This window comes from Peromyscus eremicus, chromosome 18 (assembly GCF_949786415.1).
Source record: "Peromyscus eremicus chromosome 18, PerEre_H2_v1, whole genome shotgun sequence".
Classification (NCBI taxonomy): Eukaryota; Metazoa; Chordata; class Mammalia; order Rodentia; family Cricetidae; genus Peromyscus; species Peromyscus eremicus.
The window spans coordinates 24,618,148-24,644,101 of NC_081434.1; the positions used below are offsets into that span (position 1 = coordinate 24,618,148).

At 36.4% G+C, this 25,954-nt stretch overlaps 1 protein-coding gene across 1 annotated transcript; it reads right to left on the reverse strand.

The window, feature by feature from the left end:
- Positions 1-1,080: 1,080 nt before the first annotated feature.
- On the reverse strand, positions 1,081-24,814 carry Slc6a15 (solute carrier family 6 member 15). The gene is made up of 9 exons (XM_059245570.1): positions 24,526-24,814; positions 20,298-20,455; positions 19,816-19,942; positions 18,339-18,520; positions 10,880-10,990; positions 7,074-7,315; positions 6,770-6,962; positions 2,561-2,753; positions 1,081-1,244 (listed from the first exon to the last, which is right to left on the reverse strand). The coding sequence occupies exons 1-9, from the start codon at positions 24,812-24,814 to the stop codon at positions 1,081-1,083; spliced, it is 1,659 nt and encodes a 552-aa protein (XP_059101553.1).
- Positions 24,815-25,954: the final 1,140 nt, after the last annotated feature.

The window sequence follows — 25,954 nt, forward strand, 5'->3', positions numbered from 1 at the left end:
ATTCACAATTAAGGCACAAGACTTCATCTACTTCTAAAATTGCTGCTTTCTCTAATAAAATGTGGTTGTTAAATGCAATTCCTATTCTTCCTCGTTTGTAGCTTTGGACAATAAGACAGTCTTGACTTTACCAAAATACTCGCTCAATACCAATAATGCTATTTATGTCACATAAGAGGACTCTAGTCTTCAACTAACATGCACTTTCCACAAGACTCTTATCACTCAATCTGTTTTCTGTCAGGCGGAAACAATTATTTTTAAATATAATGAATAAAGACTTCAAAGATCACTTATCCATTGAGATGAACTTGAATGTTTCATTTCAAATCAAATATACAGTCTTTTCTCATAAAAAGTGTGCAACTTGGGTTTAAACATGTAGAAAATTCAGTTAATTGCATATGAAATTTGTGTGGAATGAATGTATATGCATCTCAGAATCAAACAGATCATTTCCCCAAATCTTTCTGACACTAGAAACCATTAACTCCTTCTCTCTTCCTCTCTCTCTCTCTCTCTCTCTCTCTCTCTCTCTCTCTCTCTCTCTCTCTCTCTCTCTCTGGGTGTCAGTCTCTCTCTGTCTGTCTCTGTCTCTCTTTCTCTCTCAATTTCTTTCTCTCTCTCCTCTCATAAAAAAAATATAACCTAGGAAGTAATGCATAAGCTTTAGAATGAAGTGGGGAAATCTTGAGTCACAGATCCTCTGCTGTTCAGGTTCTAAATGAATAAGGTGCCTCTTATTCTTCTTATCCTCTCCATATATGAAACGTGTGCAACAATAACAAGTCAGATGAACTTAGGGTCATGGAACATATCAAATACTTTTCAAGTGTGGAAGTTATTCATTGATAATAAGCCCATGCTTAGAATTCTAGACAACCTTACGTTGTATGCAGTTCTCAACCCTCATGCACTGAGGGCGTGTATGTCCAGTAAACTGTTCAGTCAAGAAGAGACTGCGAAATACTTGACTTGGTGAAGAGTCATCCTTTTTCATTTCATTCCCCTTTAAAATGAAATATTGATCAAACTTTCCAAAAGCAGAAGTGAAAGCTAACTGCATACAATCAAGTATACTTACTTATCTATGCCATAAACAAAGCTTACGGCAATGTTCTCCAAGATGACCACAATTAGCAGAGGCAATGTGGCAGAATAATCATCAAACATTGTGACAAAGTAGTTTCCAGAGCGCTGCACAAATATCAGGCCGATACAAAATGCTAGGAGGCAACAGATAACTAAGGAAAATAAACAAATAAAAAATTAGCCTCTAACCAAAGCCAAGACTTTCCTTTATTATGAATCACTACATTCAACCAACAGGATTTATTTTTATATTTTCTGGTAGGCAATAACTTCTCTTCTTCTTTGGAAAATTACATGTTGGGAGTAGGTTACACTGGGTTAACCTCTACTAAAGTTAAAAGTATGTATCTCATCTCCTTAATTCTGTGGAATTCCACCTACCAAGTACAAATAATAGCTGAGGAAGAGTTGTATGACAATTTTAAAAATAAATATCCATACCATATTTCTATTATTAGTAGAAAAGTGACCTTCCTGGCAGCACATTCTTGTAGATGATCACTACATTTAATAAGCTTCTGTAGTTTTGAAATCCCTGTGCAATTTTGAATTAATAATGAGTCTAGTGTGCCTTATAATGAGATTATCAAACTTACATATGCTCATATTTGATTGAAATAGTAACTGTCATTATAGTATCTTATCATTATAATACACTTTTACATGTCATTAAAGCATAACAAGAAAAATCCAATTAGAAAAAGCCTCGCCATCAACCCATACTTACACATTTATCTTGCCTGAATAGCTTGAACGTGCAAAGTAAAGCTATGATTATAGGGCTGAGTATTTTGATTATCCAAACAACAACGAGGAGGAACTATCTTAAAGTTGTTTCCTGCTCAACATCTAAGACATAGATTCACAAATTTAGGGACACTTGTTGTTAATATAAAAACTTACAGATACATTTGTATCTGGGTGCGTTTTATACACATTTAAAAGCTATTTTCTTGGGCTTCTTGGCAGGGAATATAAATAAGTAATGGCTATATTATATGTCTCAATCCTGTTTTAACATAGATAAGTAAAATTAAAAGAAGGAGGGACTAGCTCTCTCTACTTCCTATTTGTGGATCCAGATGTGAGTTCTTAATATTGTTCCACTTGCCTGCTACCCTCTGAAACTATGAACTCCCCCAAATAAATTCTTTCTTCAATTAGTTACCTTGGATATGTTGGTTTTTCAAAGTAATAGACAAGTAACCAATATAGGATAGAAATAAAAACTACTTTTTGGAGAAGATAAAAATGTAAATGTAATTTATAATAAATATAACTTTTCTCCTAAAAGAATTAATACCCTAAAATAATAATACCTACCATTGTATTATTTTGAAGTATAATCTATTATCATATAGATATTAGTACAATCCCAGAGATAACACGGTCCAATTAAAGTCTCTAATCTCTCACCAGCATAAATGGACCACACAGTTTATGTTGAAAGTCAAAAGTGGAATCTCACCAGTGAGTATTTCCTTCCTCACTTTGAACGTGTCCACGATAGGTGTGATGATCCCTTCAATGGTTCCAAACATGCTGCCAAGCCCGAGATTTATCAGCATGAGGAAAAACATCACTGACCAGAAGGGAGATGCCGGGAAATGAGTCATGGCTTCTGTAAAGGCAATGAAAGCCAATCCAGTGCCCTGCACAGCCTGAAGAACATAGACAAGAGCGATAACCTGAGCTGCTTCTGTGCATCAGCGAAAGTGGGGAAATCATTAATAGCCAAAGCTACTGCAAAGAAATATGCTAACATAAGCTTTTATTCCTTAAACAGAGTTCTCATTCCCAGGACCCAGACTGATGGTGTTGAATAACCAAAGAAGGAAATATAGTTCAGAGTGCATAAACAGAATATACAACCATATGGTTGTTGCTTATTACTTCAAATATAGTGAAAGGATATACTATATTAATAAATACATGATATTTTTAAAATTTTGTTAAAGCTTATGAATGTAAACACTGATTTATTGTAATAAAAACAAAACACAATATGTATGTACGTAAATATTTCTGGCCTATGAAGTAGTTTAGTCATCTGGAATAAAGAAAGCAGATAATGGAAAGAATAAACCTTTTAACTTAAAAGAATGAAAAAAAAAAGGGAATTACTGGTACATTCAGTTGAGGCAGGTCCAAGCCCTTCCCTCTGCATCAAAGCTGCGCAAGGTGTCCTACCATGGGTAGTTCCCTCCAAAAAGCCAGCCCATGCAGCAAGGCTGGATCCTGATCCCACTACCAGGGGGCCCCCTAAACAGTCCAAGCCAAACAATTGTCTTGCATATGCAGAGGACCTAGTCCAGTCCCATGGGAGCTCCACAGCTATTGGTCCACAGTTCATGAGTTCCCACTAGTTTGGCCTGGTTGTCTCTGTACATTTCCCCATCATGATCTCAATGTCCCTTACTCATAGAATCTCTCTTCCCTCTCCCCCTGGCTGGGGGCAGGAGGAGGGAGAGAGGGGGATCTGTGGTTGGTATGTAAAATTAATAGAAAATTTCTTAATAATAACGAAAGAAAAAAGGTATTACTGAATTATACAAAGTCAATTGTCAATCTTAAGAAAAAATCAATTTCGAACCAAAAAAAAAAAAAAAAAAAGCAAGAAACACTTATTTTTGTCTGCTTTTTTGCTTCTTCTTTTTTTTTTTTCTAATTTGAAAGAGCCTGGAGCTGGGAGGGTGGGGAAGTGGGAAGGAGCTATGGGAGGGGAAACTGTTATTAAAATGCATTGTATAAAAACATCTCTTTTCCTCCTATTGGATTGCCTTTCCAGCCTTGAGATGGTGGCTTTTGCCTTGTCTTACTGTATCTTATTTTGTAGTGTTTGGGTGGTCTCTCTTGGGGGACTGCTCTTTTCTGAAGAGGAAATGGAGGGGGAGTGAATCTGGGAAAGAGGGGAGGTGGTGTGGAAGATAGAAAAAAATAGATTGAACAGAAACTGTGATCAAGATGTATTGTATGAGAGAAGAATATATTTTCAAACAAGTACAAAAAAAACCCCACGTTTTCAATGAAAAAAATTCCATTGCATGTTTACCTTATCTAAGTCTAATATTCCCATTTTCTAATGTTCAGAAAAAATTGGGTTAATTGATAATTTTCATAATCACTAAAACTGTTAGAGAAAACAGTTAGGAAAACACACAAATTTATAGACATGTACAAAGACTTTCTGAATAGGACTCCATTTGCAGACAAAATAATGCCAACAACTGAAAAATTAGATATCATGACATCAAAACCAATCTGTAAAACAAAATAAATAATTGAGTGAATAGACAGCCTACAGATAAAAATTTGCTAGCCACACGACTGACTAATGATTAATATCTATAGTATACAAGGAACTTTAAGTACTAAATAATAAGAATCAAACTATCTAATAAGTAAGCAGGCTAATGAAACAAACCAATGTTTCTCAAAAGCTGCAGTACAAATTAACTCATACAATGGACTCAACATCATTAGCCATGACAGAAATGAAAATTAAAACTACATTACTATTCCATCTTACTGAAGTCAGAGTAGCAGTCATCGAAAAGAAATTACAAGAAAGACTGATGAGATTGTGGAGAAAAGGAACTCATATACCACTGGTAGGAATGTAGCTAGCACACTCTATATGGAAATCACTGTGAAGTTCTCTACCAAACTAAAAGTAGATACACAATACAACCGAGCTGTAGCATGCCTGGTATTCTCTCAAAGAATTCCAACCGGCAAACATGAACGTTAGTTATTGTGGTACTATTGACAACAGCTTAGATATGGAACCAACCAGGTGCCCATTAACAGAGGAATGGCAGATGTGACATGGTATGTACACACAAAGGAATTGTTTTAGGCCTAAAGAGCAAAAGTCACACCTTTTACAGAAAGTTGAGTAGAACTGGAGAAAATCATATCAAACATATTTAGTTAGTTTCAGAAAGACTGATTGTGAATGTTTTCTCTTATTTGTGCTTCCTAAAGTGTGTGTGTGTGTGTGTGTGTGTGTGTGTGTGTGTGTGTGTGTAGTTAATGGAAAAAAAATAGCCCATTTATTGAGTGGGTTGTTTGATTCTTATTATTTAGTAGTCAGGTTTTTTTTGCATATTTGGTGTGTTTTCCTTATTTTTCTGTCTAACACACGCATATATACATATATATGTAAATATAGGCATTATATAAATACATTAAATTAAGACATACAGATATATATTAAATTTTGTGTGCGTTAAAGTATAAACAACTTTGTCTAGGGGGACAAGGGGTAGGTAGAGCTATAAAGAGGAATGCATATGGGAAGAATAAAACTTGTAAATGAAACTTAGTACTATATAAAATGAATATACATCCATGGGAAAAATAAAACTGAAAATAATTTTTTACTGAAAAAATGAGGCCACAGGTCAGTGGGTGAACTGTTTGCTATATAAATATGAGAATCTTAGTCCAGATCCCCAACACCCATGTAAAAACCAGGCCTGTTACCATGTGTCTATAATTGCAGTAGAGGGGTGAGGGCTTGTTGGCACTCACAGACATGACATGCAGATCCCTGTGGATCACAGTGTCAAGTTCCAGGTTCATTGAGAGACCCAGTCTCAGGTCATGAGGTAGAAAAGTGATTGATGAAGACATCTAACAACCTATGGTCTCTCTGCACATGCCCAATGGGAGAGTGCCCTCACGTGCACACTACACATGCACACACACACACAAACACACACAGTGAAACATATAATTATTATAAAAAAGTGAAACTCTATGTAAAGTGATTGTGTTATTTCACTTAAAAAATGAATGAATAAACTAGAAACTCTATTTCCTCTTACAATTCAAAGTTATAATTGTTTATGGCTTCAGGCACAGTTGCCAGCATGAGATATTGATGTTGAGTTCCAGGCATAGTTAACTATATTAGAGAAAGTGATTAATGGCCAATTTCTGTCTTCCTATTTGGCAATGTGAGTAGATAATAGCAACCAACTGAAGGACATTTATTGCTTTTTCCCTAATTCCTTGTTGGTTAAAATATATTATAGTCGGCCAGGCAGTGGTGGCGCACGCCTTTAATCCCAGCACTCGGGAGGCAGAGGCAGGCAGATCTCTGTGAGTTCGAGGCCAGCCTGGTCTCCAAAGCGAGTTCCAGGAAAGGCGCAAAGCTACACAGAGAAACCCTGTCTCGAAAAACAAAAAAAACAAAAAAAAAAACAAACTTAAAAATATATATATTTTATATATATATATATGTTTATGTATATATATATATATATATATATTAGTCTAAGAAAAAGAAATAACCCTAATTTGTTGAACTGAACTGTCAAAATAACCAAAATTATCATTCCTTCATTCATCAATAATTCAGGAATCAAAACTCAAATTGTGCATTAAATTTTGTACTAAAATATGCATTCGGACTAGTCTTCATTCTCAAAGGGCTATTCATTTACTTGTGGTGAGAGTGTATAATAATGTGACTCAAGCAATAAGACTGCTTTTTAAAATAATGAAAATCTTTGTAAGTAAACACACTCCATGAGATGCAAAGCTATCCGAGAATTTCAAAACTGCATCCCTAGGCATTTTGTAACCCACTTTGCTGAAGAAGTCTTTGGGGTGAGGCATATGGTAACTGAATGATAATTGCTTGGCTGCTCAGACACAGCTTACTAACTTTATTTAGCTCGTCCTCAATCTGACAGGAGTTGAGATGAAGAACAGCAAACTCCTCTTCCTTCACTTTTTGAATGATGTCATACACCAAATGATAATCTTCCACAGTGACAGCTGAAAGGTTAATGTGATGGGGAATGATATCCCGGCTAATGTTTCCCATTTTCAAAAATTTCAAGATCATCTCGGAATTTCTGAAAAAAAAAAAAAAAAGATACAGAATGAGAATGAGCACTCGGGTTCTTTGATGCACACTTTATAGAGAATTGTGCCATTAAAAGCAAGTGGATATTAATTCTCCGTACTGTGAAATGCATTTTTCATTTACAATATTGGCTTTGAACCCCAGCACTGCGAACACCACCAGTGTGGCCAGGACAGAAGTGATAAAATTGATGAAGGACACAAGGACCGCGTCGAAGTGGCAGTTGTTGTCTCTCTTGTTATAACTCGAAAAGGCAATGACTCCACCAAATCCCAGACCTAAGGCAAAGAAGACCTGAGTGGCTGCCTCTCTCCACACCTTGGGCTCCAGCATCATTTCCAGCTGTTTGAAATGAAAGAGAACAGATGTCAGGAATAAATTCCTAGTTCTGACCAACTCACTTAGATGGGATTAGATCAATTTAAAATGGGGAAATAAATTCTCCCTTAGGAATAAATAACTTTTTTTCTATAAAAGCAGCTAGGAATGCAACAGGAAATACTATCAAACTCTTACATAGTGATTTTTTTCCACTTACGAAAGAACTTTTCAGTGTTTTCAGATAAATCGTAACAGGAGATTGTGACAGAAAAATGACTAGTCCTTGATAATTTCCCATTACATATCCTTCTTTGTCTTTCCATAGCATAATACATCAATTACCAACATAAAGTGAAATAATTACTTCACATTACAGTCCTCTCAAGTTTTGAGTATTCTGCTGGAAATCTAATGATGGAGGTAACTGGTATGTAATTGGTCTGATTTGGCTGCTACTATGGCTTTTCATTGTTTTTATTCATTCATTTTAAAGTCTTCTGAAGGTCCTTTCTTTGAAAATAGAAGGAAGTCTATTGCATTATGAATGTTCTGAATGTGCAAACACATTTCATAAGGTTGTGCCTTAATTCTTTGAAAAATCATCAAATATTTCAAGAATGTAATAAAATAGTTAACTGAAATAATTAATATTATCTACAGCTGACATGGACCTCAATAAGTATTTAAGTTCATTTCTAGTCACAAAAAAAAAATGCTTAACTGGTATTTTTTTCTCTCTCACATTGAGGTCAAATTGTCTTTATTGAGAGTAATGTCAATTGGGGACGGGAGCTAAGAATATGAATTGTACCAAGTTTCAGACCATGATGTTGCCAGTGGGACACTTCATGAAAGTGCAAACCAAGGCTAACCACAGTCCTTTTAATTCTACTTTTTCAATAGAAAGAGTAACAAAATAATTGCCACAGTATCAACTGGAGTCTAAGCGTCCAATATTGATAGTGTATGGAAACTACACTGACAAACACAGATAAGCACTTGGCATGTTTTCTTCTCATTTAATAGTCACAGGAGCCCATGTAGTTGCTAAAACTGTTATCTGAGCCTTTGAAAAGATGAGAAACCAGCCCAACGTTAAACAGCACGTCAGAGGTAGAAATAAATAGTAAAATTTGTGGTCTCTAAAACTACCAGTCTCTCTCAAATATTGGGATGCTGTGCTTCTGTTAATTTTAATTATCTGTACTTTTAATCCATTATGAGTATTATTATTAAACATAATGATTAGATCCATATTTTTAGCAATTAACTAATATTTCTCCAAATACACGCAACTATCTATCATGGCATCACCACTAGATGGCAGGAAAGAGTCATTTCTAAAGACTTCATTTTGCCTGCTTCCAAATTCCAAGATGAATCTCCACTTGGTGTTTCAGGGTATTTTGTGTGCTTAGGCACTTTCCTCACTACAAATATATATATAAATTACAAGTAACTTATAGCATACCATGTTTTATTGATACTCATGGGAAACTGGCCCTTTCTTGAATAAAGACGAATGAGAAGGGGATTGATTGGGGGTGAGGGTAGGACAGGGGTGGGGTGGGGGTTGGGGGTCAGGGGTTGTGATATGGGGAAGGAACTGGAAGGGGGTATGGGAAGTATGGGGGGGGTAGGAGGGAGGCTGGGACAGGAATGCAAAATAAATAGATGAAAAATAAATAAATGAAGAGCTGTTTTAGATTTAAAATAATAATAATAATAATAATAATAATAATAATAATAATAATAACAAAAGTAACTTATAGCCAGGTGTGGTAGCTATGCTTGCCATCCAAGCACCTGGCTATAACAGGAGAATTGCCATAGTTTAGAGGCCATCCCGGACTAAATCCCAGACCCTCAGGGACTATAAAGTGACACCCTGTCTGAAAAACAAACAAACAAAAAGTGTGTTATAATTATTTTCATTTTTATATCCATACTGTAGATCAGAGGTTCTCAACTTTCCTAATGCTGCGCCCCTTTAAGACAGTTCCTCATGTTGTGGTGAACCCCCCCAACCATAAGATTATTTTTGCTGCTACTTCATCACTCTAATTTTGCTACTCTTATGAATCAATATGTAAATATTTTTGGAGATAGACGTTTGCAAATGGGGTTGAGAACCACGGCCCTAGAGTAAACTAACATCATTTTGTCAACAGTAAATGGGAAGTTAGCGGAAAAGAAAAACTAAAAATAAAAAAGGAATGAAAAGAAACTAAAATTTTAAGGTGAATCCATAGTCCAAATTAAAAATATTAATTCATGCTGAAATTTTAAATGCTAGATCCATGTAAAAGTTTGTATCAATTCTAAACTATGTACTAAAATCATACTCCAGAACTGTGTGACAAGCAGTTGTGAACACAGAAAGTAGTTACAGTTCAGAAGTTAAGTCAGAAGAATCAGTTGCCTTGAAATCAGGAAACATTTTCTTCAACGCTCTGAATATCAATCGTTTTGGTCATTGGGTATGTGAGGCTTGATGTCGATTCTAATTCTAAGGCGGTTGAAATTTATGAATCTAAAGCAATGTGACATGGAAAGTTCTCAGTGGCATCAGATATTAAAGAAAACCAGACGCCCACATCAGCATTTTTGCTCCTCCAAAATGAATACAAACTCAGAGCCAGACATACAAAGAACACAGCTTCTTTTACCTCCTAACAAGGCAGCTGACAAAGAATTCCACAGAAGCTAATCCCTTCTGCCCCTGCTTACAGGACTCACCCACAGCTCCACAATCGTCCTTCACATAACCTCCTGTGTCAAACCTGTTTTAACTGCATGCTATGACCTCCCTACCAGAGTCTTAACAAGCTAATGGTGAGCTGAAACTTTATTTTGGTGAATCACAAAAACACATAAACACCCAAACCTATTTATGTTTTCTGTTGAGTTAAAAATAACAAGACATGATTAAGTCTGCAAGTTAGCTTTGAGTAACCAGGGTCAAGAAGAACAGCAATCAGCTTAGCACGGCTTAGTAGAATGGCAGTATGAGTTTCAAAGCCACTATGAAGCTAATGGAAAAGTTCCTGATATATGTATGTGTCTACAAAAATTACCAAGCTTACCACTATACCTATGACTCCAGGGGGAGCAAAACATTCCCAAGAAAACACAAATCTCTGAGACAGTATTCTAGGCAACTTTCCCCAAAGTCTGTGGATTTTAGATTATCTGTAACTTGCGGACACTCGAGAGATTAATATTTTCTTTAGTTTTTCTAGCAGAAAGAAACTGTTGATGTTTCAAATAATCCATGATACCAATTGGATAGAACCACTCAACTAGAGGGAGATTAGTAAATGCAGATCTAAATTTATCTGTGTAAAAACCATAAGCTATTTAATAAGTAGAGGAAGTTCTGATTTAAATATTGACAGTCTTACTCAAGAACTAGAATATGTTTTAGAGATTGGAGATGGGTCTAATCGAAAATACAGAAAAGCTGCTTTTCTGGAGTGGACAACATTGTCTAATTTAGAATTCTAACACATTTATGTTAAGACAATTAGCCCTTAAAGATAGCTACATTTTTATAATACATGTAATGAAAAATAACGCACATACCTTAGGGGTGAACATGTGTCGGATGCCATCAATTGAACCATTTAATAGCAGGGATCTGATTAGGAAGCATACAAGTACCACGTAAGGGAACAGAGAACTAAAATACATGATCTGCAAACAAAGAAAATGATAATAGGTGAGGCAGATGAATGACTGTTCTCACAATTAACATTACACTTTGATAGCCATTGTTTCTGCAGTGTGAGTAACAATAATCCTAACAGCTTCTGAAGTCACTTTGAGAGGGAATTGTCCTGGATTCTTTAAGATCTTATTTGAGACATAAATAAAACTCTGTTCAAACTGGTTCATAGTGTTGTATATATTTATGGGGTTCAGCATAAGTCAATACGTGTATAAAATGGTTAATAACATTTTTGTTTGTTTGTTTTTCGAGACAGAGTTTCTCTGTAGTTTTGGTGCCTGTCCTGAATCTCTTTCTCTGTAGACCAGGCTGGCTTAGAACTCATAGAGATCCGCCTGGCTGTGCCTCCTGAGTGCTGAGATTAAAGGTGTGCACCATCACCCTTGGTGCGGCTTCGTTAATAACAATTTTAAGGTAATTAATATTTTCTGTTGTGAACCTTTAAACTCATGTCTTGTAATTATTTTAAGTTGAACAAAATTGCGGTCAACGATATTCACCCCAGTGTGGTACGGAATGCTAGACTGTGTTCTTCCTGTTGTCTTTTGGGAGTGCTTGTCAAATAGTTCTTCATCCATCTCTTTCTTCCCCAGCCTCTACTCTGACCACTCTTTCACCCTCTAATTTTATGTAAAAGACTCTTTTAGTTAGCCAGTCGGGAAAGCACATAGAATTTGCCTTTCTCTTACTGCATTATTTCACATATCTTCCATCTGTCTTACTATATGATAACACGTTGTCCAATTTAGTAGATGGATAATTTGTGGGGCGTGTCATGTATTTGTGTGTGTCATGTGTGTGTGCAAAACTTTTTTTAAAGTACAAAACATTTACCATCTATGCGGCTTCAAATAGCAGGATTTAATTCTGCTCAATGGCTTAATAATATCTCATGTGTGCCTGCATGGAAAAACACTGACTTAATTTCCCTTGAATTAGTGCACAAATACAGTGTAGGATTAATGATGGTGACTGTTTAAAAGCAATGTTTAGGAAAGAAATCAACAGGCATAAGTCCCTAGCAAGTCCCAGTTCATGTTTTACACACATTTTAAGCAATGTTTCACGATGAGTCTGTAAAGCTCCCAATGTATTGAGTAATCTGTAGGCATTGCATTCAGTATAAAGCCTTTAACCATTTGTTTCTGCCATGTTTGCCTCTAAGGAACTCAGCAAATTGCTATCATCCCAAGGAGTCATTTGATGCAGGCATTAACTATCGCTTTGGTATCTTCAGGTGGAGGTCTAACACATAAAAAATTTCCTCACTGGAAAAGCAAACTTGGGAATTTCTAAGTTGTGCGCCCTCTAGTTCAGAAAATGGTCCTGGCCACCCGTTTGCTGAAGTCATAAATGCAGAGGTGTCTGAGACAACCTGCAATATGCTCAGCGTTTCCAGATCAGCATCCCAGCTGTGCCATTGTCTGCTAAATGCATCCTAAGAGTTCCTAATGGCATTGAAGAAATTGCTAATTGCTCCCTTAGCCCTGCAAATCTTTAAACTAATATATTTTCCTCCTGCAGAGCTCAGGCCCTCATGCCCTGACAACCTGGTAGGTGCAGCAAGCTCAGCCTCTCCCTGGAATCACACCACCTGCTCGCTCCTCTTCACTGCTCACAGAATCATCTTCTTCCAGAAGTCTTCCTGAGCACCCCAAATCAGACTGCCCCCTCCTCTTTTTTCCAACCTGAATCCACCATCTGCTGTCAGTTCTGCCACAGTAGAGGTGATGACATCACCTTGGAGATATTACCGTTAGGTTTGGTTTTGTCTGTGACAGCATACAGCATCACTGAAGTCACCTTACTTGAGTTTTCTTGTCTGCTGCTATACAAGCTCTGTGAGGGTAGAGGCCATGTCTTTCCTGTTCAGTCACAGATCTTGAACTCCTAATACCCTTGCAGACACAGAACAGCTATACAATAAGTATGTGTGTGAAGAACAAATGAAGAAATGCTGGGAGAATAAGGGGAAACTGTCAAAGCAGAGGAGGCCTCGGCATGGGCAGTGTGTGAATCGATAACTATGAAGAACTTGTAATAGAAAGAGGATGCTTGTGTGTACCTCCTCTGTAGTTTATCCTCTGAAAGTCATATTTAAACATCCTGAAGATATCAGGGACAAACTAGTTCTACGTGTAGAATGTCAGCATATTAAAATCAATATTTTAATAAAATAATTCCATTTTCATTAGTGAAAACAAACATCTTTTCAATAATCTTAGATTGGTCTCCCCTTTGATGATATGGTTTCCCTTTCATTTCCTGGTTTCTCCTTACTAGGGTGCTTTTTTGTAGTGGGGGTGGCTTTTCTGATCATCTCTGAGGACTTTAACATTCTTAGCATGTGCCAGTCCCCAAGGTTTCATTTACTTGTAGCTCTCCACCATTTTGAGGCTACCAAAAAGCATGAAGTCCTTTCTGAACATTTCTGAAATCAAACTCAATTTGCAGCTTCACAGTCGACTTGAGAGGCTTTCCTGGTTCTCACTTAGTTTTACTTCCTGCTCATCTTTCCTCCAGTGTCTCCCTGTCAGCTCTCCTCTGCATCCCAGAGATTCGACATCCACAACTCTTCTGGACGGAGTTTTCTAGCAAGCTGATGGTACTGTTTGCTGAACTGTGAAAAACCTTCAGATCTTCACAGTGTTTATTGTATAACAAGCCTATCATTTTATCAGTTTCTGCAGACACTTCAATGGTCCGTCAGGAACCAGCCCACATTCCTTGCTTTATCTCCCTCCCTCTGCACGAATGATACGCCAGATTCCCATGGGAGCATTTAGCATCCTCTGGGCTTCAGGCATGCTTGATTCTGTGCCTGCAATAACCTCTTTGCGATCCTTCTGGTAAACTTTTCTTCAGCCATCTTATCATGGCCCTGAATGACCGGCTATGTGAAGCGTCCCCAAATCCAGGCTAATTACAATGGCTGTCTCGTGCATGTTCTCATTCCCTCTGTTGATGATGTACTTAAAACAGCAATTATCTGCCTGGCTCCTTACCCTATGGGCTTTATGAGGACAGAAAATGCTCTGCTAATATCTATATTCACTAATTCACAGCATGCAGTAGGTTATCAAAAATACTGTACATTAAAAAAGAACTTATAGAAAGTTAAGTTTTCTTTTGTGTACACATTCTCTAAACTACAGTCTCTTTATTCTATAATATTTTCAAACCATATTCTAATTATGTGGTCCCAATTATTTCCACTTTATTTTATTAGTTCAACACACATTTGTGTTCTTAAATAAACTAATCTGGATTTAGTGAGAAGATTTTTACATGCATTCTTAAGAAAGAGAAATGGAAATACTTCAAGTTTATAATGTGAAAACAAAGTCAATATGTCAAACAGATGAATAGTACTAAGTATGACAAACCATTGACTGTATTCTTCCCTAAGCAATGTTTATACATTCAATTATAAAATTATAAGAGATAAAACAATGTATCTTGAGCCACACTATACAAAGCATCTACCTTGTTCTTAAACCAAATTCTTTACATTTACACAAATGACTATATTTTTATAGTAAAATCTTATATGAAATTGCAAAAATCAATTCAATTAAATATGCCTCCATATACTACAGACACATATACATTGTTATTTGAAATTGCTTTATTGTATGTAGCTACCTAAACCTCATGCATTGCACACGTTGCTGTTGTACACTTGGACCTGGAATTATTTTACAAATTTGTGGTTTGCCTCTATTACTAGAATAGAAACTTCCTAAGTCCAGGCTTTGTTGCTAAACTGAATTAGACTCTGGTAAACACAAAATATTCAATACTTTTGTAAAATAAATAGATGAATGGAAGTGTCCATGAGCCTTAGATTGTCTAAGTTCATGTTATTAGAATAGAGAAATGAGATACATTCCTTTGTTTAATTTCGAGCCTCCTTAGAGTTGTCAACCAAAAGACTTTTCACAGCAATTGCATTAAGAAAAAGATCACTTTATCAACCAAAATATTATCTAGGATATTTTCATGTTGTTACACTACTAGAATTGGAAAATATATAAAAATTCTCAATTGTTTTTCTCTTTGTATCAAGATGCTTATTATAAACACACATTCTGTAAGCTGTTGAGGACGATCACCTGGCTTTAGTTCTGTGGTTTGATAGTTACTTAATTCAGGATAGTTAACTTACTCCTGAATTTAATAGACTTTGTTGTGGATTAGAGATAAAAATATGTGGCTCATTTGGCCTTCAGAATAAAGAAACCAATGTCTGTAACATATTTAACAGAGTAATACATTAATAGTGAAGAAATGCTAACTAGAAACATCGCCCTGGTACTGGAAGCAAGTTGATGAAACTTCCTTTCAATCTTCTATTCTGGGAACACGAATTTCATAAGATGCTGGAACAAGGGCTCACACAGCCTCTGAACATTGCCAGTGCTACTGAGCTGTCTGTTATGGACACAATTTCACTGTCACCAAGCATCATCCCTAAAAGGTTTTCTTTATTTGAGGATGTATGATCACTCTTATTCCCTCTGTACTCTGATACTGGAACACAGTCCTGTTTTTTGTAGTTTTGCTGTCTCCTTTTTATTGAGCTGATTGTTGATTGTGCTCACAGAGCAACAATTTCTCTCCTCCATGACAAAGGCAGAAAAATAAAAGATATCAGAATTCAGTGTTGCAGTTGCATTTGGAAGTGTGTTTACCTGGCCTGAGAGACTACCCACATCCTCCTCTTCTCCCTCATGCAAGTTCCAGTTAGCCTGCCCCTCGCTCCACCCTGTGTGTATTTGCGTGTTTAAGAAACTATATAACAAATTCTCATCTCCCAAGTGGGACTTCCTGGTCAAAACGTGCAGATGCTAGCCTTCCAGTACTCTTCTCTAGCTAATGCTTGCAGAATTCTCTATTTGGAGGCTTTCGGTTGATTGTTTAATACACGTAGAGAGAGTTACAGTCATCCTTTACAATTCTCTCACTGTATTCATATCACTATTTTATACTAAAGAGCTGTGTTGATTTAAACATTCGTTATCTTTTCTCATGTTATTTTCAGCTAGCATTGGCCCCATCTGGGCAGTCAAATCACTTTTGGATAAGGATGATGGCTCAGCGGAAGAGACCCTGGATTTTATTAGAGCATCCAATACAACGCGACACTAGTCTTGTTTCAAATTCTGCCTCAATGTCACCCTCTCCCTAAGGTCCCTTCACTGGAATAGTAAATCACATGTACTACACAGCTTGTACTCCATTTCTGCTGATACAATTTTATTACAAGATGTTAAAGACAAAACAAAAAAGTACCACCAATATCACTGGCAGTAAATTTCAAATAGTCTCATCAGAAAAGCTATTAAATATTTGATGTGATGGATATGCTGATTAGCTTATGTTGATGACTATACATTTTCCTCAAAACGGTAACATCAACTTTGTGTTCCACACACCTGTACAATTATAACTTGCAAATATAGCATAAAAGAAACTGGTATACTTTTTAAAAGAGGAAATTATCCTTTAAGGGATAATAACACACAAACTCAGAAAACCTTAGCAAACTTGGTCATGACAGCTTTTAAATCTCTGTGGGCAACCAGAGGTTGGCTCTTCCTCCCACATAACACTACCTTAGCAATTATATGCATGTGATTAAACCTGGCTTAAGAACTTATTCCTTTATTTATGATGTAACTTTAGTGACCCCCTACATAGTCAACATGCACTCAATCAAAGCAATGTCTAGAATTACTAAGTTGTGAAACATAATAACATTTACAAAAGATTTAAAGACATTTAGTTGTGTTAGCTATTATGGTCACTTATTCACATGCAAATATGTAGTAGCCACAATAGGAATGTAAAGGTCAGATAACCTGTGATTTACAGTATAAAATACCATCAATATTGTTACTAAAATTGAATTAACAGGAAGCAGAGGTGAAATCAGATCAACTTCTGTCCATCCTCATTCCCATGCCCAAGTCATCATTTGATAGGCATAAATATCGTACATACTAAGAGTCAGCATAGAGAGGATTTATGAAGAACTCACAGGTTCTTTATTCAAAGACAGGAGACAGTAATGCAAGGTGACACATGGCTGTAAGACTACCACACAGGAAGCAGGAAGACCTCAATTCAAGAGAAGCTGAGCTGTATAGGAGAACCTGTCTCAACCTCTTTTTTAAAAATCAGTAAATTGGGTCTGAAAGTTGTAACTACATCTTAGAGATTTTAAGAGTTAGTAAGATAAACCAGTACAGTTCCCAGAGCAAAGAAACATGTACTAAGCATCAGTGCCTAATACTGGTTTTGTTCAAATCACCTGTACCAATGCCATGTCATTATTATTATCATTATTATTATTACTATCATTATTATTATTGGCATGTTTTACTGTTATTAGTTATTCTTATTATAATAGTAGCATAGTCCAACTACCATTATTCCCACTATTTCTAACATATGATGCCTAATTAGACTGAAAAGATACATGATTACAGTTGCACTTTAAAAAGACAAATTAATATACATACACCATTAGGGGACAGTGAGAGAGCCAACTCTGAATTCTTGCTATGAGTCAGCTGAGAGATAGGAAGGGCTTTCAAACAAGGGCAGTGGTAAGAGTAGGATTCTAGTACTTTTGAAAGCAAAAGAGTGAATAAAAATTATGTGCAGAGTGCATCATCTACAAGAGAAAACAGCAAACTCTACAGATTTCACACTTCACCTAATGTCCTTTTCAAGCACAGAATTTTTAATTTTTAATTTGTTCTGGAAGGCATGCTCTTGTAGTCTTTTGTTTATTCTATGTTGCTTGTTTGAATTTTTCTAACTGCTTAAGGTCAACCAGAACTTTAAGAAACACTCAAAAGTACATGATTTGAATATTCTTTATGTAATTATTTTTTAGAACAACACCTAAAAGAAGGAAATGATATCAAACAAACAAACAAAAAAGCAAATTCTTCATTGCATCACTTCCTACAACTGGAGGTGACTTGTAGTCAGAGAACTATCAGATGCTGAACAAAGAGAAAATTGAACAGACTTTTAAATATTGAGTGATTCTTTTTAAGATTTTGCTGGGATAAATAGATATCATAAATCATATTAAATGTCACTACAAAACACTTCGATTATTACTGATGTCATTTTTGAAGACACAGTTTTTTTTTAAAAAAGCATCATTTTTGGTAAATACCTAGAATGAAGTTTTACAAGCAATTTGTCAGTTGGGTTTTGGGGTATAGCTACAAGGGTTTGGCAGTACCCAGGAATGGTACTTGGCTGAATCAGGAGGGATTCTAACATACTAACTTTTCCAGAAGACTGAATGCCTTTGATCATGGCCAGACAAACCATGACCCAGGCAGCCAGCAGGCAGACAGTCATCTTCCAGTTCAAGCCTCCACTTTCAGAGATGGAGCTGGTGATATCCAGGGCTTCCCGGTACCAGTAGTAGGTGGTGGCAGAGCTTTTTTCACATTCGGGCTCAATATCTGTGGGAAAAAAACAGATAAGATGCAATAATTCAGTCCATCGACAAATCGTAATGTGTAATGTTGGGTTTTGCCATGCAAGCCCCTTAGCTAATTCTTACCATTTCCTGAAAAAACATGTAGTACCCCAAAACGGAGGTCAAGTTCACAATGAAAAACAAAAATTTGCGAACTTCCAAAAATTTGGAAAGAGGTATCCTCTTTGACATTTATTAAGAATTCTTAGGGGATACGTGAACTTCTTACGGCAATAATTAAAACAAGTAGTTTACATTTCCCTTCTCAGACTCATAATTATGTGGCCCACTAACATAGCCCAGTCAAATGGGACAGCTGATGGCCAAAGGGATCTTGTTAAAGAGGAGGGGACTGGACCTACCTGGACTGAGTCTACCAGGTTGATCTCAGTCCGCGGGGAAGGCTTTGCCCTGGAGGAGATGGGAATGGAGGGTGGGCGGGGGGGGGGGAAGGTGAGGGGGGCGGGAGGGGGGAGAACAAGGGAATCCGTGGCTGATATGTAGAACTGAATTGTATTGCAAAATAAAAATTAAAAAAATTAAATAAAAAAAATTTAGAAACTAGAACAAAAAAAGCAGAATGCAGTTACATGTGCTGTTATTGTAAACTTGAAGCACGATTTTTGGAATTGCTGCATGAAAACTAATGCTAACTATCATGCTAACAAAGCAATATTTGCACACTTTGCAAGTCAAAGTGGCAATGTTTTGCATATACTGAATTAAATAAAATATTTCACACTTGTTTTAGTTTACTTTCTTAAATGTGGCTAATAGAAAAACTTTAACTTCATAAATGAATTATATTCTAGAGAAAACGGTTCTTCATTTCTTCATATTTTAAAACAATGAAAACTACAAAACACTATAGCCAACTCCATAAAAACAGTAAGTTCAGTTCAAATCAGTGTTTTACTTCCCTTTTGTAGGCTTTAATGAAAAGGAGGCTTCCCTGGGGTATAGAGTTTATAGGAGAAAGCTTGCAACCTTACAGCTTTTTAAATCAAAAGTCCTAAGTACACTAAGTTAATCCAAAAAGAGTCAGTAAAATTACATGAGGTCCAGTTTATCTCTCTTGTTGAGATGCTCCTAATGTTGAAGCAAGCGGCTATTCCAAATACTGAAGGAAGTCTGCTATGATGCTCATTACATTTCCTTTGTTTTGTTTTGTTTTTTGTTCCAACCCACCACCATATTTAAAAAGCAGAAAAGAAAGTCGGTGCCTTTGCTAATTTTTAAACCATTCAATGTAAGAAAACAACATAGCATGTGTCTTACAAGTGTGCGATGTGTTTTTCACCAGGGGGCACTGATCCCAAGGAAGAGGTTGTTGAAAAGACTGAGAAAAGTAAAACAACGTCCAGCCAATGATGACGTTGTAGTAAAGAGCCACAAAATAGCACACCTGCAACAAAAAGAAACACACAGAGTTTTGTCACGCATCCTCTGCCCCTCTCTTTAAAACAGTGGGGTGCAATTCACTCCACCTACTAATATTTAAGTCTTGATCTGACATTTTTTTTCATCTGAAAGACATTATCATTTCTTTAAAATATCCTCTCTGAGTTCAACGTTTAAAACACAAGATCAAAGTATTATCAGCAGTCATAGATGGTTTTGTACAGTGCCTTATGTCCCTGTAGCTTCTAAGACGTGATTAAAGAACTATACTGAGACAAAGACTTGCAGTTTACAGAGATGAGGATTACACCATTCCAAACCAGTAAATGTCAGAACAAAAGTCACGGGAGGAAACTTACTACACAGCTTGCGAATCCAATCCCTCCCAGTTTAGGGCTTATGTAATTCCAAACCCCGATGCTGCCTCTCCGAATTCTTTGACCCACCGAAAGTTCCAGGAAAAAGAGGGGAATTCCTATTACCAGAAGTAGTATTAAATATGGTAAAAGATATGCACCTAGAGAGACCAGAACAAACAGAATGTGTCATGTTTTCAGTAGTCATAGTAGAGTATGCTAATCACTTCATGAAAGACAATATTTGAGTTTTTCTATAATATACATGGAGGTCTTTAAGAATATATAACTGATTTTCTTTAAACTTTTGAACATTTGAATTCTGGATTTAATTGCTCTAAGAAGTCCCTCAGGACAGCTAGATGGCTCCATGGGTAAAGCCCTTTGCTACACAAGTCTGATGGTCTGAGTTTGATTCCCTAAGCCACAGTAGAAAAAGAAAACGGTCCTGAAACTTCCTCTGACTTCTTCATGCATGTTCCCCCTCTACACACATATGTGCCACACACAAACACACACATACAAAATAATTTTTTAAAAGTAGTTCATGGTAGAATAATTCTGATTAAAAACGGTTATAAATGAGCCTACTTTCATTTTGTTGAAAAGATAAAACAACTTCATTGGAAAACAAAGGATCAGTTCTTTGAAATAATTGTTTTTGTCAATTGACTTTGCAAACTCAAATCCATCTTCACACAACATTTACAAAGTTATTTACTGAATACTAACCTAGACTCATTTAAGTCCTGCATTCCAAAAGCACGACTTGAGATCAATTGTATTTGATAGAACAAAAAATGTTTGTATTCTAAATAAGGTAATACCAGAGAAGAGCAAATACCTCGTCTGGAAGACAGAAACAGAAAAAAATAATTTCTAGCAAAGATAATATGTTTATTTTCATATACACCACTTTTTGTTTTCCAAAATTATGAGGAAGGGTGTACAGAGTGTTAGAGAAAATAAAGCTAACACACTTTGTATTTACTGTTAAAGTGTTATATTTGTAGCAAAACACCCATAGCTAAGAGAATAACCATTTTCCATCAAAATCACATGTAAATTTTAACTAAGGACTTGCAAATCAACTGAATAGCTGGGTGATATCATTTTTTTGATTGATGGCATAAAGAAGTTGTGTACATACATTTCTATATGAGAACATTGCAAAAAAAAAAGTGTGAAATGACACATTGGATTTCATACATTTAAATTTCTAGGCTGGCAGCCTAGCTCTGGATTTATTGGTAAATATACCCTGTCACAAAGAAATAAGGTGGACAGTGATAAAGCTGGACGTGGAAAGTGCTCCTCTACCCTCCATGAGTCACAGGAACATGTACCTGTACAAATGCATTGGCAGACCACACAACACACACAAACACACACACACACACACACACACACACACACACACACACACACACAAATGTAGTGTGCTATAATTGCCAACCTCATTTTACATGTGTAGGAACTGACCATAAAGAAAGGAGGCAGCTAAGGAAAGGTCACATGGCTTCAAACAAGAGAAAAAACCAAGGCTTCCAACTGTCAGAGTGACTTCAAATTATGAGGCATCCTCTGTATCCCAAGATTTAGTATAAGCATGGTACTGTGCAGTAAATGTAATATCTACACAAATCAATGTATGTTTTAGGCTTGTTTTTTTTTTCTGTTATTCAGAAAATGCCTCAAATGATTCATGAATAAAGGGTTTTGGTTGTTTTATGCTTGATTATTATACTTCTCAGCTTTCTAGGAAACGATGCTACACAGTCTTTGTCCCTCTCCAATTCAGCCTGTTTCTCACGAGACATGCAATATTGCTCTCTGTTTTCATTTGGAGGCAAGAAAACAACAGTAGGAAAATTATTTTGAATTTTACTTTTATATAAAAAAAAAATAGGTAGAGGGATTTGTCAGGCTAACAGCTAATAGTCAGACTTCTAGCAGCTGTCCATCAAGGCCGATGTCACACTAAAAGGAATGAGACCTGACTTTTATCTGAGGGTGCCTTCATCCTTAGCAGGATGTCCAGTAAGGTGTAGAAAGTGAAATGTCTCAAATTAAGAATTTCTTCCAGTCTTAGAAAATGAAATGAGCCGGGCGGTGGTGGCGCACGCCTTTAATCCCAGCACTTGAGGCAGAGGCAGGTGGATCTCTGTGAGTTCGAGGCCAGCCTGGGCTTCCAGGAAAGGCGCAAAGCTGCACAGAGAAACCCTATCTCAAAAAAAAAAAAAAAAAAGAGAGTAGTAAGAAACTAACAAAAAAAAAGCAAGCCAGCCAGCAAGCAAGGAAACATTTTTTTAAAGTCATACACAGGTACTACTCTTCGATACAATAAATAATTCCCTTGTGATATTATCAACTTGTTAGGGAAGTTGACTTACTGTTTTATGAATGATACATAATGTGTGGCTCATTTCATGTAAAATTGAATTTTTAGCTCTCTGACAGGTCTGATAAATAAGTTGCTTTCCCAAACCTCTTACTGTGTTCCTGGTGGAATTATCTAACCACCTCAAATATACTTCAGTCACCATAATACCTTGGTGTTCTATCTTAGGAACTAGGAAAATATTGCATATGAATATCTCTATTCATTTGACATGGTGTGTGTGTGAATTATAATTAATGCCAAATAAAACCATATTTGTTTTCAGCCAACCAAATTGTCAAAGACCAGAATATAATATCAGAATACTCCTCATAACATTTGGTGATAAAATGTGTACCCTACAGAATATGTAGGTTTGGGTTTGGGGATGTGTGGGGAGGGAAGTTCACTCACATGCACATGAGCAGGTAGAGACCAGAGGTCAATATCAAGCATCTTCATCTACCAAAATACACCTTATTTTTTGGTACAAAGTCTCTCACTGAGACTGGCACTCACAGTTTTGGTTTAACTGGCTGGCTAGCAAGCCCCAGGGTTTCGTCTGAATCCCTGCCATGAGCATCGATATTAAAGATGCTTACTGCCAAGCACAGCCTTCATGTGGGTGCTGGGAATAGAAACTCAGGGCCTCAAGCTTGTGCACCATGTAATCTTCCTACTGAGCCATCTCCCCAGCTCAAAATATGTACTTTCATCCATATTTACTTTGACAGACTTTATATGCATATGCATTATAACATTCAAAACAATTGGCTTTTCTCCATTTTTCCCTTGATCTGGAGAGTGAAGCTATGAGTCAGAAAACATTTCACTCTTGAGCCACATCTAGAATTCCCTCAGTTTGATTTGGGTGACTACAGAACTATTAAGATATCCTCCTTTATATTGACTTATGTCCCACAGGATTTTTGTTTGTTGGTTTGTTTGTTTGTTTTGGGGGTTAGGGTCTCTCTGTGTAACAGCCCTAGCTATCCAGAAACTTGCTTTATAGACTAGGCTACCCTTGAACTCACAGAGATTCACCTGCCTCTACCTCCTGAGTGCTGGAATTAAAAGTGTGCACTACCATGCCCGGTTTTTCCACAGAATTTTAAGAGAGTTTTTTTTTTTTCTTTTTAAAACATTGATTATTATGTGCCCACTATACATAGCAAAAGTGTTGATAATGGTGAAATTATTTTTGTTTAAAATTAAGAATGTTCTCCTTTTTTTTTACAGTACTTGTTGAACCTGGACGTCATTCCATACTATTACAGACCTGGAATTAATGGTGTAAAACCCCCAAGGACAAAGAATGACTGGCATTATGGTAATTATTGGTTTCACTCCTTCTCATGAATCCAAAAAGTACTAGGGTATTTAAAGACCATAATCATTCTAAATTACATGTTACTTTTGCTTTTGCTAAAGAATGAAACAATGTAAAATCCATAGGTAATAAGTCACCAAGAGAACATACATGTTTCCTTGGTGTTGTTGGCTTTAGGTTCTTACTGAAGCCAAAGCCTGACATGCAGAAAGAATGTAACACATATTAGAAAAGTTCTCATCAGTACTTTAGCAATGTTTACAGTATCCAGGGAAGAAGTTTGAGAATGTGTTACCTTGAGCAATCCCTGAGTGTTTGTAGGACGCCAATCTGTTTCTATGGAAACTTAATCTGAACACAGAGCTGGGCTCCCTTCCCGCAAAGGAGTCTCCCTAGCTTTGTAAAGGAATCCACAATTTCAGACATAACAATACTGTAGCAGCAACAGGAGGGACCTGAAATAATGAACTGCAGTTTACTAGTGTAGCAATTCATCGTTAAGGCAAACAAACACAACTTACCACCGCCATTCTTCTGACATAGGTATGGGAATCGCCACACATTTCCCAGACCTACAGAAAATCCAACTTGAGCCAGAATGTATTGCAGCTTGCTGTTCCAAGCTGGTCTTTCGTCATCAGTTTCAGATCCATCTTCAGCATCTGTATCTTTCTCCTCTTGAACATCAACAATCAGTTCACTCTTCTTAAAAGCATCTTCAGGTGAATCTTCATTGGACAGAAGGTCCTTGACAGACTCAATGACCTCATCGTCTAAATCTCTTTTTACCACTTTGCTATTCTTAGGCATTGGAAAGTATTCTTTTTGAAGACACCTTTGAGGAAAATATATTTTTAAAATGCTTTTTTTAGTGAAGTAAATCTGAGAAGAATATTGTATAAATCCTTGATTCAAGGTGAGAAATTCTTAGGGATCCTGGATCTGATCCCAATACTCTCAAGGTACCTGTGAAATGAAAAGTTGAAATGTGATATTTAATAATGAAAATATCAACAATACTTCAGCATCCTTCCTTGCTCATTTTTAATGCTAGAGTCCCTTTCTAAGACTATAAAACATGATTGATTTTGGTCATTTAGAATTCAATAATTTCAAAAGTATACGAATTAGAATGTGTATGAGTTTCACGAATTAGAATGTGTATGAGTTTTCACGTGTATTTCTTTCAGTTATTACTCCTTGGAAAAAAATAAACTTTTATCTCCACTTTAATGTACAGTATATAGACAGTTCATTACTACTTATTTTTTAGCATTCTTAATTTTTTTCCTCTCTAACTCAAGTAGGTCTTTTCTTATACATGTGTTATTTTTCCTCATTACAATTACATATATAACTTCAAACCCACCATGTAAATCTGTCTTAAATAATCTTCTCTATTTATTAATTACCCTTTATCCATTCACATGCTTGTTATTAACTGTGATGGCACCCTATAGATTACAATAATGAAGCATACAGTGCCTGTTTTTAAGGAATTTATATCGAATAAAGAGAAAAGTCCATCTTAAATAACTAAACCACAACAGAGAATTTCAACACAATTTTGCCTACTCCATGTGGACAGTGAACTAAATAAACCAATTTTCTCTCTGACTCATTAGCATTGTAGATTGGAGTGTGACATCTCTTTTCTCTTCTAACCTACTCAAAGCTATTTTATCAAGAAATTCACATTTTTCCAGCAGGGAATGACAAACTTAGAAATCTTGCCTGTCCATCTTTGATGAAAGCCAGTGTTATATTCAGTCCCTTTTAAAGAGGTCAGAATTTTTTACATGCAGATATGCTTTATGCAGTTCTTACATTGGAGTCTGCATATGCAAAGGATAGGAAACATAGTGTACAAGCCTAAAATGGGAAAGCTGTCAACCTGATTGGTGTATGGAGTGGCAACATTTAGGAGATCTATCATGAATGTCATAACGC

Bases quoted from the DNA above. Each gene is read 5' to 3' on its own strand.
- Slc6a15 (XM_059245570.1), bottom strand. From the start codon at position 24,814: ATGCCTAAGAATAGCAAAGTGGTAAAAAGAGATTTAGACGATGAGGTC. The intron at 19,943-20,297 runs GTAAGTTTCCTC...TTTTTGTTGCAG, and splicing joins TTGGATTCGCAAGCTGTGTA to GTGTGCTATTTTGTGGCTCT. The intron at 6,963-7,073 runs GTACGGAGAATT...TTTTTTTTTCAG, and splicing joins AATGAAAAATGCATTTCACA to AAATTCCGAGATGATCTTGA.